We start from the raw sequence: 14618 nt of genomic DNA, 5'->3' as shown, positions 1-14618 counted from the left end.
AAGTTACTTCCGCAGTGGTTGCACTTTTCCGAACCGGATGCTCTGTCCATCAATATATATACGGTCTATGATTTTAACCTAAAAAAGTAGGAGAAAGAACACTGAGCACTATTATCAAACATTGATGACAATACGTACAGTGCCAAGTCAGATCACATGTGTCTGATGTCTAATATGCTTTACAATTCAAAATGTTACTGTAATAGACTGACTGCAGCATGTTTGCTTGGTTCACAGAGAAATCTCAGGACTTTGCATGGAGTAGAAAAACTTGCATTTGAATGGTTACTATTGTATTTTGCACCACTGCTGTGATCTCATTGGTGGCTCTATAGGATGATAGAATCAGGTGTGAAGAAAACATGACAGAGGTTTTCCTAATTTCATTAATAGAACTGTAATACCAGGTAATTATTTTTATACGACTACTGCCTCATCCTAGGAGTCTGATCGCATCTGCATTACTGTCTTGACACATATTTCATAGTGATATGTTGTTGAAACATCTGTAAAATAACTATCAATGATAAACCTGCAACAATAGCTTTTTTCCCAATGCTATGAAGTTGTCTGACATCAATTTTGAGAGATGGAACAATAAGTTGATTAACTGATTTAAAAAAACAAAAAAACATCAGTTACTATTTTGATAAACGATTTAAAGGTTTTAGTCATTTTTCGTGCAGAAAACCCAAATATTCTCTATTTACAGCTTCTGAAATGTGAGGATCATTCTTTTTTATATTAATGTAGACTGAGTATTTTTCAGTTTTGGGGTTGGTCAAAACAATAAATCGGAAAATTTGATTTTGTTTAGGTCTGAAATTGCGATTGTGTGAGCATTTTTCTTTCACCATGTTTTTTTTAAATTTCAGAATCTAATCCCTAATTGAAAAAAAAATCCTATGTTTTTATTTTTATTACTGTAATCACAGTCCCATTTCTAGAGTCTTCTTATGATTGGTTCCACCTCCACTCCTTTAATAAAGTCATCCATAAATAAAACTTCCCATCAAACTGGGCTCCAACATGTGCTCTTTAGAATTACAGTTTTACACCTATTTGAGTCTCACCCATTGTATTTTTTATAACCCTTTCCTTCTTTGCCCCCCCCCCCCCCCCACACTTACAGCGTTGGCTTCCAAACAGACATACATAAGCTACAGTAACCACGCCATCTAAGCCAGAGAGGAACAGTGGAAGCTGAACCGGGGCCTGTCTGAGGAGAAATCACCTGATTCTGGGGAATACTGGGGAAATACTGGAGGACTTCTACGCTGCTACAGCACAGAGGACCGGGGTGGAAAGATGGGAATTGTCACTCCATGAAGTGAAAGGATGTCATATTTTTCTAGAGAATCAGGTAAAGGCTTGAATGCCAAAATTATGAGAAATTAGAAGATTTGCCGGAGGGAGATGTTAGGGGGATTGGACAGTTAATTTTCCTCTTCCCACCCTTTCTGAGACGTAAGTGAGCCTTGAGCAGTGACGTTTCCAGATGCAGGCTAAGTGAACCAGCTGTAGTCTACAGTATTTTATTTTTCTTCTGAAGTGTAAAGCACACAATTTCAGCTCTCTGAGGATGAATCGTTTGTCTGAATTCAACAAAAACGGGGGGGGGGGGGGGGAAGTGTTCCGTTTTTGTTTAAGTCAAATGCAGTCGACAAGATGGAAGAGTAGAACTATGTAGTCATTATTTTTGGTTCCTGGTATTATTGGGTTTGAAAGCTGCAGTACTCTTCAAACTGTACATGCCTTACTACAGCACATTCAGTATTTCTACATGAAAAAAAACCATATCTGATACACCCGGAAAAAAAGCAGTGGCTCATCCCAGTTTTTTTTATTTTTATAATTGTTTCATAATAATGAAAATGATGCCATCATGGTGGCAAACCTAGTGTACAGCCCTAGAGCATGTTTGTGCGAGCATCACGTGTACTGTGCTGTGTTGTCAATGTCTTTGGAATGCAACAATTGTCATTCACAGTGGCGCTGTCATTTTGGACCATTACCCACTGGGTTAACCTCTGCTGAACAAAGTCATTTCAAACACAAAAGGAGCTCATTTAAAAGCATATTGTCATGGCATACCATCATAGTTTACACTAAACTCCATAAATGTCAGCAGGACTTAAAGATTTGTTAAAGCATACCTTAAACATCTCAGACTTATTGGCCTTTATTTATCATGCGCTAATGAAGCATTTGAAAATTCAAGCAGTTGAATGATTGCAGTGGGATGAATGTGAGAACTCATGTTTCCTTATTTGTTAAACTACCATCACAGCTAAGATTAAAAAGGTACAATTCTTGACGCAATATTGACACATACGGAATTCCCTCCAATAAATTACACTATATTTGTGTATTTCTATGTGTAAAAACATCTAAATCTTGTCTTGCAGTAAAACGAGAATTACAACACACTGTCCCTAAACACTTGATTTGTGAAGAAATAAAAAGTATTACATGGGAACCTCTTTTGATTTGTGATCGATGCATATGTAATTTGTGTTCCTTGCAAAGGATTTCCTTTTCTGGGTCATGAATTTTAAGGCTACAGTGGCAATGTTTAGTGACAGTATTAATAGTTTTTTGGGGAACAAAAACACCAATTGCATGAAAGTTAGTAACAGTAATTATGTGGAAGACGTAACTATATGATTCCCTAAGGAGTATTATACCATACAACCTTTAAAGTACTAATACTATAGCCCATTTTAACCCTAGAGAATAGTACTTTGGTAATTGTCAAATTTTTTACATTTAAATAAATTGAATAGTCAATTAATCCAAAGCGGACCTTGTTACTGTAACCCTGCATTAAGTGACAAGGTTGCTTTTGGTGTGGATCCCACTGATAATTAATACTAAAGTCTGCAGATCTATATACATTAATTGATTTTCACCGTAATATTGACAACCTCTCATTTTTAGATTAAAAGGGGGCGGGTGTAAAGCTGCTTGATAAATATAGGCCAGTGCCTTCAGTCCGTGCCTCATACCCATTGAACTACACCTGCCATTTTTCCCATGGATCCTTCATGGTGTCGTCCTATTGAATCCATTACCTGTCAATCATGAGGAAGAGAAGACTTAATGTACAATTTATAATTAAGTGTAAATGCCATTTCTGTTGCCAGTCTCTAAAGTATTTGTCATAAACAGTAACTCTGGAATTTGTCTCATTTAATGTTATCGTCAGCGATGCAAAGATATGTATGTTGCATGTCAAAACTCATGACAAGTCATGTGAACAATTTGAGAGAAAGGTGTAATGTCCAGATGGAAAACTACTGCAGAGGATTATTAATAACTAATATTTTGGTTTAATCAATGATTCTCTCAGCTTTAACTAAAGTCTAGGGTGTTGCCGCAAATATTTTCTCATAAGTTGATAAAGTATTGTTTGTGGGATTGTTTGTGTTTGTGAATATGATAATTTACTGCTTTTTTTGCCACAACACCCCTCCCTCCCCTTTATTTTTCTAAAACACTTTGTCTGTGTTACATAGAATATATAAGTGCTGACTGAAATTAAACTAAATGGCAAGTTAATGTACGTTAATAAATTGATTGATCATGTCTGCTTTCTGTACTGAATTATAAAAAAAAAGATTAAAAAAAGAATTACAGTGCCTGGATATTTATGAATTATCTATAGAAAACAAAAAAAATGTGTAGAGCATGTTCATTTTTATACAAGATATTTCTAATAAAAGACTGTTTTGCTAATAAAGTGTGGCTGTTTCTTTCTATGTAGCATATTTAATTAGCATTTCAATCAAACAAAACAGTGTGTTTCAACTTTAATAGTAACAAAGAAAAGCTTTTCCATAAGTACCAGGCAATGACCAACATCTTCATCATCATCATCCTCGGTAATCCTTATCGCTGTATATTACACTTCATGCAAGACCAAAGAAAACGCATGCTACTTGCTGTTACTCGTCATGTGGATGAACAGAAATGATGTTTGTCCTTGGACATACATTTGAAGGAGCTATTAACTGATCAGTACATGAGAGAACAGATGTTCAGATTGTTGTTATAATCAGAGCTGAAACAAACAGTCAATCAATCGATAGTCAGGATGCAAATTTTAAGCAATTTCTTTAAACAGTGAGCCGCCTTAATCGATTATTGAATATTCATTAGTGATTTATGGGATGCCTTGGATGTTTTTCCATTACATAACCGTTCAACCACTGACATGACCTATGTTCAACACAAAATCCGTGTAGGCTACAGCAAGATACTTGAATAATTGCGGAGCTTCCGTGTGCAGACCTGTTCTACATGATTGACGGATGTGTTGCTCACTGTAGCTTACGTTAACCCAGCTGGACAGATGTCCCAGGGACCAACAATAAGGTCACCCCAACTTTCTGTCAATTTTCTGCCACCACTAAAATGCATTCATACTCAGAGCAGGGGAGTGACGCTAACATAGTTTATCACTTTAGTGTTGACTTAGTTGTAATCATGGGTGACTAGGGTCCTGTTGTCTGACACTCAGCTCTTAGTTTGTATTAACCAAGCCACTGCTTCTGTTCAAGATGCTAGTTTAGTGTTATCATGCTAAAGCGCACAGCCACCAAACAACACCTCTGAGGAATTTTCGCAACTTTCTGCTTACGTGTTAATCAACAGGACTGCCTCTAATCCTAGCTCCTTCAGTAATAGCAAGTGCTGGGTTTTTGTTCTGTTGGCACAAAAAGGGTCATGACCGAGAAAAAAAACGAGATCCAGGGTACAAGTGGCTGAAATGAGTTTCCTTAGGAGGGTGGCTGGCGTCTCCCTTAGTGATAGGGAGAGAAGCTCAGTCATCCGTGAGGAGCTCGGAGTAGAGCCGCCGCTCCTTCCCATTGAAAGGAGCCAGTTGAGGCGGTTTGGGCATCTACTAAAAGTACCCCCCAAGCTCCTACCTAGGGAAGTGTTCCAGGCACGTCCAACTGGGAAGACGCCTCAGGGAAGACCCAGGACTAGGTGGAGGGATTATATCTCTAACCTGGCCTGGGAACGCCTCAGGATCCCCCAGTTGGAGCTGTTTAATGTGGATCGGGAGAGAGAAGTTAGGGGTCCCCTGCTGGAGCTGCCGCCCCCGCGACCCGATACCAGATAAGCAGACAAAGATAGATGGATAGTACAAACATTGAAAAAAAAGTCACGATGGACTCTGGGAAACTTTAATAGGCAGTATTTTCTGACATTATGTACACTGAATGATTATTCACTTAATCAAGAAAATAAGTGGCAGATTAGTCTATGATGCAAATGATGACAAACCTGTAAACTTGTAAAGTGAGAATCAATTACTGTGTTGTCCAATGGCTTCTATGGAATGGCAGATTTAGGTTATGTGAATGCCCCTGGAGACTAATGGAAAATGATTTATAAAGATTAGTAGGCCACATTTAGATCAAAAACTACTTCTCATCATTGGGATGGCCCAAGGTAAGACTTGTAGATCCTATGAAATAATCAGGATTTTCCATCTCTCAAGCACACTATTGAGCTAGAACCTTTTTGAATGTGCCCGTCTCATTTTATTGACAACTATGCAGAAACTGTCAAACATGAAAACAAGTCAAAGTCAGCATTGAAGGGCGACGCTGCCTGTGTACTGTGAGTTTCCCCAGTAATCAGGAGAGCCGCGACCTTGGTTTATCGTTGGATCAATATGGTTAGCTACACCTACAGCATACGCCTCGAACAATTTGGGAAAATATCATACTATCTATAAAAGCTGACAGAATTATGAGCCACTAAATGAAAAGCACAGCTAGTGAAACTATCTTTAGAGTGTATTTACTGCAGGGTTTAAATTGCCACCTGGGAGATCACTGATACAGCACTATAATTAGCCTTGGTTTTCTAAGTGAATCCCCTGCCCCGCACAATTAGCAACACAGCAGTATGTACAAAATTGTATAGTCTCTCTTTCACTGTGATATATATAGGAGGCTGCCCAAGGAGGAAATGTACATTTTTCAAGTTCCAATAAAGTCTCTCCTCCCTGTTGCTAACCTCCCCAGACTACTGCAAAGCTTTGGTGGGTTTTAATAGGAAAGCAGGTCTCTCAAACGGCTGTTGCAGTTTTCTTCTGTAAAAGCAAAACAATTTTTCTCTGCAAGCAAGTATATTGTCCCAACTAATATGACCACACAATAAATAAAAAAAAAACTCGGTAAGAAGTGGGTCCTCACTCTGCATTACATGTGGTTTTGGTTTCTGTATTTGCACCACCTTAGACACACCGCATAGTTAGCAGCATACACGTCTTCTCATTATTAACAGCAGTGCAGTTGTCCCTCAGCATCCATTAAGAGGTATTTAATCAGTAAAGCCCACAAGTTACAGCTATAAACTACAATGAGATTTTGTTTTTAGTTCAAACCACTTTAACAGAATAAATAAGACCCAACTAATTTAACAGACTAATAAGAGCCCAGATCATTAAAGGGAACTTTTCATTAGAAAACTGTTGATAAAAATGCATTGCTAACTAATTACCAATTTGTTATGGAATTCCTAGTTCTGCCATCACATCCCACTGCAACTTCACAGGTTCATGCTTTAAATAGATTCAAATTAGGACGCAAGCATGTTGCCGTCTATTTAGCCTTCAATAAAATTGAATGACTTTATTGGACAAGGTTTTTAACAAATACTTTAGTAACTTCATAAACCTTTCTCAGACCAAAATTTTGACTTGTCACAGCAGGTAAAACACATGTGTAAGTACAGCAATGGCATTCATGATTGCTTCACTCCATGTATTGTAGGTGCCTCAGAATGCAACAGTGAGCATCCATGCAGAATACCAAGGTCCTGGAACATGAATGGCTTTTTGGACCGCAGTCCTAATTAATCTCCAAATGTCTGCAGGAAAATTTGTGTTGCAATACTTTGTTTTGATGCAGAGACTAACTGTTTTCCACACTAACTGTCTTAACACTCTACATCCCTGCCATATCACACCGTCATTTTTGTCATGACTGAGGACGAGTTCCGCTGTAAAAGATTCTGTTCCTGCAGGACACTGAGTTCTCCTGTAAAAGATTCTCCATGCAGTACACCGAGTTACTTGTCAAGCAGGTACAGAGTCACCGTGACTGCACCGAGGTCCCCAAAGAGCCGATGATGCAAGACAACTTTGGAAAGAGGTAGCCCACAATGTAAACACAACTGTTAGGATGCAGATAACCACCTGCCATTGGAGACAAAGGCTACCTCTGGTATGAACTGATATGAAATCATTTGTCATTAGGCATAATTAAACCAATCAGCAGATGCCTACCTCCATCACCTGATGTGTTTTGAAAGCCCAGTTGGGACTCTTCCAGACAGCTTGCCAAAGAGTGCAGGCATAAATATTTAAACAGGAGTTCATCAGGAAATGGCTAGCACCAACTGCCCACAGACATGTAGGAGAATCTGTTGAGATCCTATGCAGTCTAGGGGACTTTATTAGATACAAACTCGTAGAGTTGGGGGAGAGAGAGAGGATGACATGTAACAAAAGTTTCCTCGACCAGACTTGAACCCGGGACATTGCCATTAATGGTACACGTGGACCCTTAGCCACCAGGATGCCCAATTAGGATAGATTTTGAGCCCAAAAAGCCCCTGTATATGATGAGTTTGGCAAACCACCAGTATTCATCTGCTGCCAAAGACACTATCTTCTCATTGACCTTCCTGGCTTACCAGGATGAGGCGAACACATTGGCTGTTGATGTAACACAGGCCTAATGTCAGCTGTATCTGGTGGTGTTGGTTATACATCCAGATTTTTACATGAAACTAAATAAAAATGGCAACTCTTAAAAGGGTTTAAATCAAAGTCACACAGACTGCCTAGTTCAAGTTAAAGTTCAAGACCTTTATTTGTCCCCGAGGGGCGAATCATTTTCCTGCAGTAGCAAGAAGCCTACGCTAGAAGCTTAGGAGTTAAGAAGTTGTTTCACTGGTGATGTATTATATCTTTCTCTAACTGAAAAGGGCACTGTCTTCACAAAAAGAAAAGCATTAACACTTAAATCATCTTTTATATCCACATTTCCTTAGAGATGGATCTTGTACTTATGTTTGACTCAGAGGCTAAAATCAGTTCAAAAAGAAGGTGGCATATTCATACAGGAATATAAAAAATGGCTCAAGAAAAGAATGGTAAAGGTTTGAGGTAGGTCTTAGTAAAAGGTTTTGTCTTTGCATCTAACAGTAACATAAAGCATCTTCAGCATTTCTTTCTAAGCCGCTTGCTACCCATTGTCTATGCTAATCAGACAGTGAGCAATACGATTCTGTGCATGATCAGCCCAGAATGCACTATTCTCTATGTAATTTCCTACAAATTGCCAAGCAGTCGCCACCTCTTTTCAACATTGCCCCACTAAATGTAATACTACCACGTCAACTTCCCCATTGTGCAAATGAATAAGTATTGGTCATGAGGTCATTTAGGAATTAAATGCTGAAAATAAAAAAAGGTTTTCCTCATTTGAAATATCCCTTTAATAATTCCACTCTGCTGCTCCAACCCCAAAGTGGATATTTTTATTTTTACCCGGGAGAAAAGCATTCAATGTGGCTGAGGTGGTTGTTTTTTTCTGAATGTGGGGAAGAGGCTGACCGGATGCTAAGGCTGTGTTAAGTGTAGATTGAATGTACCCCTTGCTGGATAGGGGTGTAACAAGTACAGTGTGCTGAATGAATCAGGTCCAACTCACTCTTTTGTGGTCTAACACTCTGCTGTTGTCCCCTTTTTCCTCAGCAGCTGTATGCAATGTTCCATTAATCTCAACTCTATGCACATGTGTCTCACGCTGTGTGACTGATGCAGCTTCTGTCAACTAACGCTGGCACTAGAAAGGGGTTTATTAAGAGTGATGAGCTCGAAGGCTTCAAAGCTCTAATGACAAAAGAATCCGTGCCACAACTAGGCCAGTTGGAACTACCTCGTTGCTATGCAAGGCTGTATTTTCTCCTGATATAATACATAAGATATGTCTTTTTGAGTAAAAACATTAATTTTCACAGTCCAAAAGAAATAAATGAGCTAATCTATGTTATTATTTTGTCATTTTAGTGTTTGCATGGTATTCATCATTCTAAAATCCCACTGTATCTATCATTCTCTAACCTGTTTTTGTTTTTTACAAATTCTTACAAAGAAGGACAAGTAAAACACAAAAGACTGCAAGGGGGGACATTTCCTAGGTAGCACAATAAATCACAGGGACAACCTATACCCTGTATTGTGGCACATTACAGCAAGCCTGTAGCAGGAATTTCATTTGGACCTCCCTTGACTAGTCACAGAAATGGAGTAATCACTATGAAATAATCATGCTCTAGTTTCTTCTGAAGAAACAAGCTGCTGTCTTGACTGGGTTCTTTTAATACGGATGACAAGTATCCCACGTGAAAGCATTAAACTGTAAGATACAACAAAATGCCTGAGGTTAGCCAGCAAACCTTATAATAAAGCCAACACAAAGGATTCTGGTGATTAAAGCATACATACTGCAAATATTGTCATGAAATCAATCGATGAATCCCCACAGTCACAACTAAAATACAACAGTTATTAATGATCCAAAGTATAGAATTGACAGGATTATTCCTCTGATAAATCACAATCATTCTAGAATGTCTGATAAACATGTACTGTACAGTATGTGTCATTTAGCTGAGCCTGTGTGTTTGTTTGAAAGCGGTACTCCTGATTGTGAAATGCCTGTCTGTTGCGTTTGCAGCACATCCACACACTGAATCATACATATTAGAGCTGGGCAGCGATTACAATTTTTTAAGCAACAAGCTTTGACAATAAAAGTCTCTCTCTCTCTCTCTCTCTCTCTCTCTCTCTCTCTCTCTCTCTCTCTCTCTCTCTCTCTCTCTCTCTCTCTCTCTCTCTCTCTCTCTCTCTCTCTCTCTCTCTCTCTCTCTCTCTCTCTCTCTCTCTCTCTCTCTCTCTCATCCCCACAGACACCTGAAGGTAGCAGGACAGATGTGTGTGATGGATCAGCCGTCTCCAATTCCAAAAGTGCCATGCTACAGCGCAAATACATTACAGATGGCCGTCCAGTGTTTAAATCTTTTTTAAATTTGGACATTGCGACTAAGTCATTATAACAGTAGCTGTAGCCTGACGGGAATATTTTCTGGTTAAAAGCAGAGGTAGAGAAAACAAAACCTCTAAAACAGTCACAAAAATGAGCCAGTCAAGCAGTTCATTTTGAAGGAAAGGCATTAACAGTTTATGCATGTCCCAAGTGGTTCTCTCCCCCCCCCCCCCCCCCCCCCCCCCCAGAAGAAGTGCTTGTTCAATTTGTTTACACAAGTGCATCAGCCTGCTTCTTTATACATCTTTAAAAGGCTTGCGTTTCATAAGAGATTTGATATTTTAACATTATATGAGTACAGCAACTCTATTGTGATTACTCCCAACAAGTTGAGGTGTTTATAGACATGCTCTATCAAACAATAAGATGGAGAAAGTCTCCACACTGGAATCTGATAAAACGAAATTCAAATGAGCACATATCTACTACAAACATTTAAATCACCCGGGAAGAAACTCATTATGCATTATAGCAGCCTTTTCCTCAACCTCAATAATCTTAACAAACTGCATGACAGCATAATGGAGCCCTATTGAGGAAAGATAAATATTCCATCAGCAAGACTCCCTCTTCAAAACTGCAGAGAGAGTCGCTGTGCGCAGGTTTGTGCAACCAAAAAAACAAAAAGCTATGAGTATTTTTTTACTTAATGCTTTTAGTTTAAGTATCATAATACTTTCAACACTGTTGTGCAGTATACAGATACAAATGTCATTCTAAAATGCTATGACTCACATGTTACAGTACAAGGGACAGAATCATGTGGTCATTATCATCACTCCTTGCATAATAATAACAGCGTGCCCACACTGACAGGCTGACTTAATGGACCAGATCCCCCAAAGACACCCCTCATTTATCTCCAGGTATACACAGGAGCGATTGGGTGTGTGTGTCAGCTACGGTACTATTGGCTATGTGCATTTGCGTGCACGCCAAGACAGATAACAGCCACACGGTCTGTGATTGTAGATTTGCAGTAGTGTGTCATCTGTGACGAGATGTCAATCAAATGTGTACATGCCCTCACACGAATTTAGTAATATTCCAGCTGCTATTTTGAACTCGTCTTCACAGCCGTGTGTGATGTCTTTTTTGGTCCGGCCTCACTGTTCTCACAAACAACATTTAAAGGGATGCTTTGGAGTAATTTCACCCTAGGGTCCTTTGCAGCACAACCTCAAGCCAAACACTCCCCACAGAAGCGGTCATGGTGCAAACTAACCTAGGGTTAAATTAGTCCAAACCATCCCTCAAAGGGTGAACTGACTAAGATACTGTACATTTTTTACAAAATATCAGCATGCATAAACACATTAGATTACAAATATGGCTTTTGTGTGTATATGGCTGACACACACAAACACACACACACACACACACACACACACACACACACGCACGTTCCTCTGCTTCACCTACCTTACAGCAGGTATTTACGTGTTCAGTTAGCTGTGCTACTGAAGGGGCCGGCCCATATGTCTCCCTGAACCTTCTGAATAATTTAGCCTAACAGCCATTCCTATAAAAACCCCATCTATATTAATGAGCAGCCTCCAACCATTTGGATCACTGCATGGAGGTTGTGGTCCCTCAATCATGCTTAAGGTCTCGTAGAAGGCCCATCTCCACCCAGACAATCCCAGGCAGTGTATGCATACACTATATGTACAGTGTTTATAAAATGGTCAGTACAAATCTAAAAATCACAACACCTCCCACTGATCAACAAGCTTTTGCTTGCACTTGATGTAACTGACACACAGATCCTTCACTACACAAGACTACCCGTTGTGAGAAAGCCATTTTATATCCATCAAAAAGGTTTGGTCCGATTTTGAGACAGCATGATGGAAATTGGCCTTGTTCCAGAAGGGGCGTTTAGTATCTCCCATTTCGATTGAGACTGTGAACAAGGGATCTGGTCTGCGCAAGACAGATGCTGTTGGCCGTAAATAGAGATGTAATGATTACCGGCGTAACAATGAACCATGAAATGCTGATGATAATCTCCGTTTTAATTTAAAATATCATTATTATCACGGTGGATTACCAGGGTGTGGAAACCGTGTGTTTAATCCTTCCCAGCTTCATCAGACTCCGCTGAAGTTGCCTTGCAGGTGCACTGCGTAGCCTACAACGAGCGTTTCTTGCTGTTGGAATCATCGCGAAAGGAGGAGATGACAGCAGGCCTTTATCAGGCATCTAAGAGGACTAAGTGTGAAGTATGGGCATCTTTTGGTTATTATAAGAATGCCGAAGGACAGTTAATTGAAGATAGTTATCCTGTCTGCAGAACGTGCAGGAACGAAATTGCTGCTAAAAGGCATTTAACACACAAAAATACCGCGAAAAAATACCAATAAAACTATGATAATTTTGGTCACCATAACCATGAGGTTAACTTTTCATACGGTTACATCCCTAGGCAGAACAGATGTGCAGATGTAACAGGTGCAAAATGGTGACCAATGGATATCTTGTTTTGGTAGTTTTGCCAGCGGGGATTCTTTAGTTCATTTCTATGATTTTGCCATGGATTGGTTGTTCACATTTCTGTCATCACTTTCTTTTAGTGGTAGCATCTCCTGAGCTGTCCTCATTGCAGAAAGATATTATTTATTGTAACCTGCCTGTCTTCTTAGATTAGGTAACACAACTTTGAACTTTTGGGGACATAAAACCTGGGTGGTAATCAGTTCAAACCAGTGTTCTTTTAATGTTCAGAAACCAGAAACACACATGCTTTAGGGATGTGTAATAGAATAAATAGTTTCTCAAAACTACACAGAAAAGTAGTTACTGCCACATTGCTGTTCATTCGGTAATAAGCATACTTCCTCAAAGTGGTGTTTCACAGACTACTACAATGTACTGTACCTAGGTGTTCATTAGGACTGAAAACATTATAGCACATTCGGCTGAGAATTTCCCCATGTGAAACATTTAAAACATTGTATGTCAAAAAAAGCCTCTCCGTCCGCTGAACTGTTTGGTCATGGTTCCTTGGCGGGGTGTTAACTGTACTCAGGGATCTCTTAACTTTTCTTCAACACTCTGTTTCAATCATTAATGAGAGTTTGGATATTTCCTCTGTTTTGGCCACGGAGCAGATATGAGCTGTATTTCATTTGTGCAACTAATATGCATGTCCAAAACAATCACTCCTGCGACAGCAGAGGAAAAGTACAAAAAAAAAAAAAATCTACAAATATGAAGGCTGTTTTGTTCAAGTAGATTCAGATCCAAGTAATTACTTTGGGAAGTGGATGTTGGTGTGGAATTGACTTTCTCTCTCATCTGTCTAAGGACCTTGGTGCCTCAATTTGTAACTGTTCCTGCTTCTAACTTTGATCTGGTGAAACAAAACATGTAACTTTACATAATATACGGTAACAAGAAGTACAGCAAAAATATTTCTTTTTATTTTATTTTTTTATCACTATTCATTTGCCATAAAAAGTTTGCGTCTGACTTCACTTAAAAGTTAACAGAAAACAAAACAAAGAGAAACATACTGCCAAGATGTAAGTGAAGGCTCTTAACACTCCTGCACTACTAAATCAAATTGACTGTATTTTTTGCCTGTGAAGTACTGCTAAGGGACAAACATTGCTTTATGTATGAAGCCATTGAAGAGGGAAATCAGCTATTGATCATTACCAGTTGGTGAAGTGCCTTGAAATGAAGATTAGAACGCAGCACTACGCAGAATTACTCTAACTCCCCCCCACCCCTCCCTCCTGCTCTCTCTGTCTCTCTCTTGTTCCAATAATCATCTGATAACACCATGCCATTCTTCATTCTTCAGCAGAGCATCTGCTGCCACGCCTGGCCATTTGTCTTTATAGTTAGTAATTCACTTACCAAAGGGAGCGGTGTATGACCCAAACTTTCATCAGCAGAATTATGTTTTTTTTTTTTTAGAGTGAATGAAATGAACATGGGAAACAAATGAGCCAAGAAATAAAAATGGGACAAAAGAAATATGAAAATCTCCTTGTGGCCACAAAAATTCCTCCTGTAGCGTTGATGTACACCACAATAATGGTTTTGTGTATGGCTCAGTTATTCACTGTCAGCATGCAACAGCTTGCATGTAAGTTGCATGGCTGCCATCCAGTGAAACTGTTTGCGTTCCTGTCTACCACCTGTCCCGCCTGCGCTATGCTGACATATCTATTAGAAGAATGAGCTTGCCCTCGAGATTATTCCTCAATTCATTTTGGCATCTGCAGTCGGAGTAAAAGTGCGGTAATCACACTGCTCTGTCAACACAGATAACACAGTGACTGCCGTTTTCTTCTGATGACAAAACCTACCCTGACAAGAATCTCCTCAGCTGGCCGGCAGTATTAATCTACTCCCTGAACTCACATTGGGCCTAAATGGCTGGTGGATCTTGTTGTAGATTTACAACAGTACAAATGGTCGAAAAGAGCTTGATTGATGGTTGAAGGTGGTATGATAAAAGGTGGCCCA

At 39.4% G+C, this 14618-nt stretch overlaps 1 protein-coding gene across 2 annotated transcripts in view; it reads left to right on the top strand.

Annotated features, from left to right (window-relative positions):
- Positions 1–3719, top strand: part of LOC117947900 (metabotropic glutamate receptor 4-like) — a 183845-nt gene extending 180126 nt beyond the window's left edge. For both annotated transcript variants that reach the window (XM_034877261.1, XM_034877260.1), the window contains one exon: positions 1133–3719. Coding sequence is in view for 1 of the 2 variants with exons in the window: in XM_034877260.1 (XP_034733151.1) it covers positions 1133–1182 (50 nt within the window). In the remaining variant the exon portion in view is untranslated. The remainder of the gene's footprint in view (positions 1–1132) is intronic.
- The last annotated feature ends 10899 nt before the right edge of the window (positions 3720–14618 follow it).

Source organism: Etheostoma cragini, chromosome 7, assembly GCF_013103735.1.
Source record: "Etheostoma cragini isolate CJK2018 chromosome 7, CSU_Ecrag_1.0, whole genome shotgun sequence".
NCBI classification, from domain to species: Eukaryota; Metazoa; Chordata; class Actinopteri; order Perciformes; family Percidae; genus Etheostoma; species Etheostoma cragini.
This window is presented reverse-complemented; position numbering and strand designations above follow the sequence as displayed.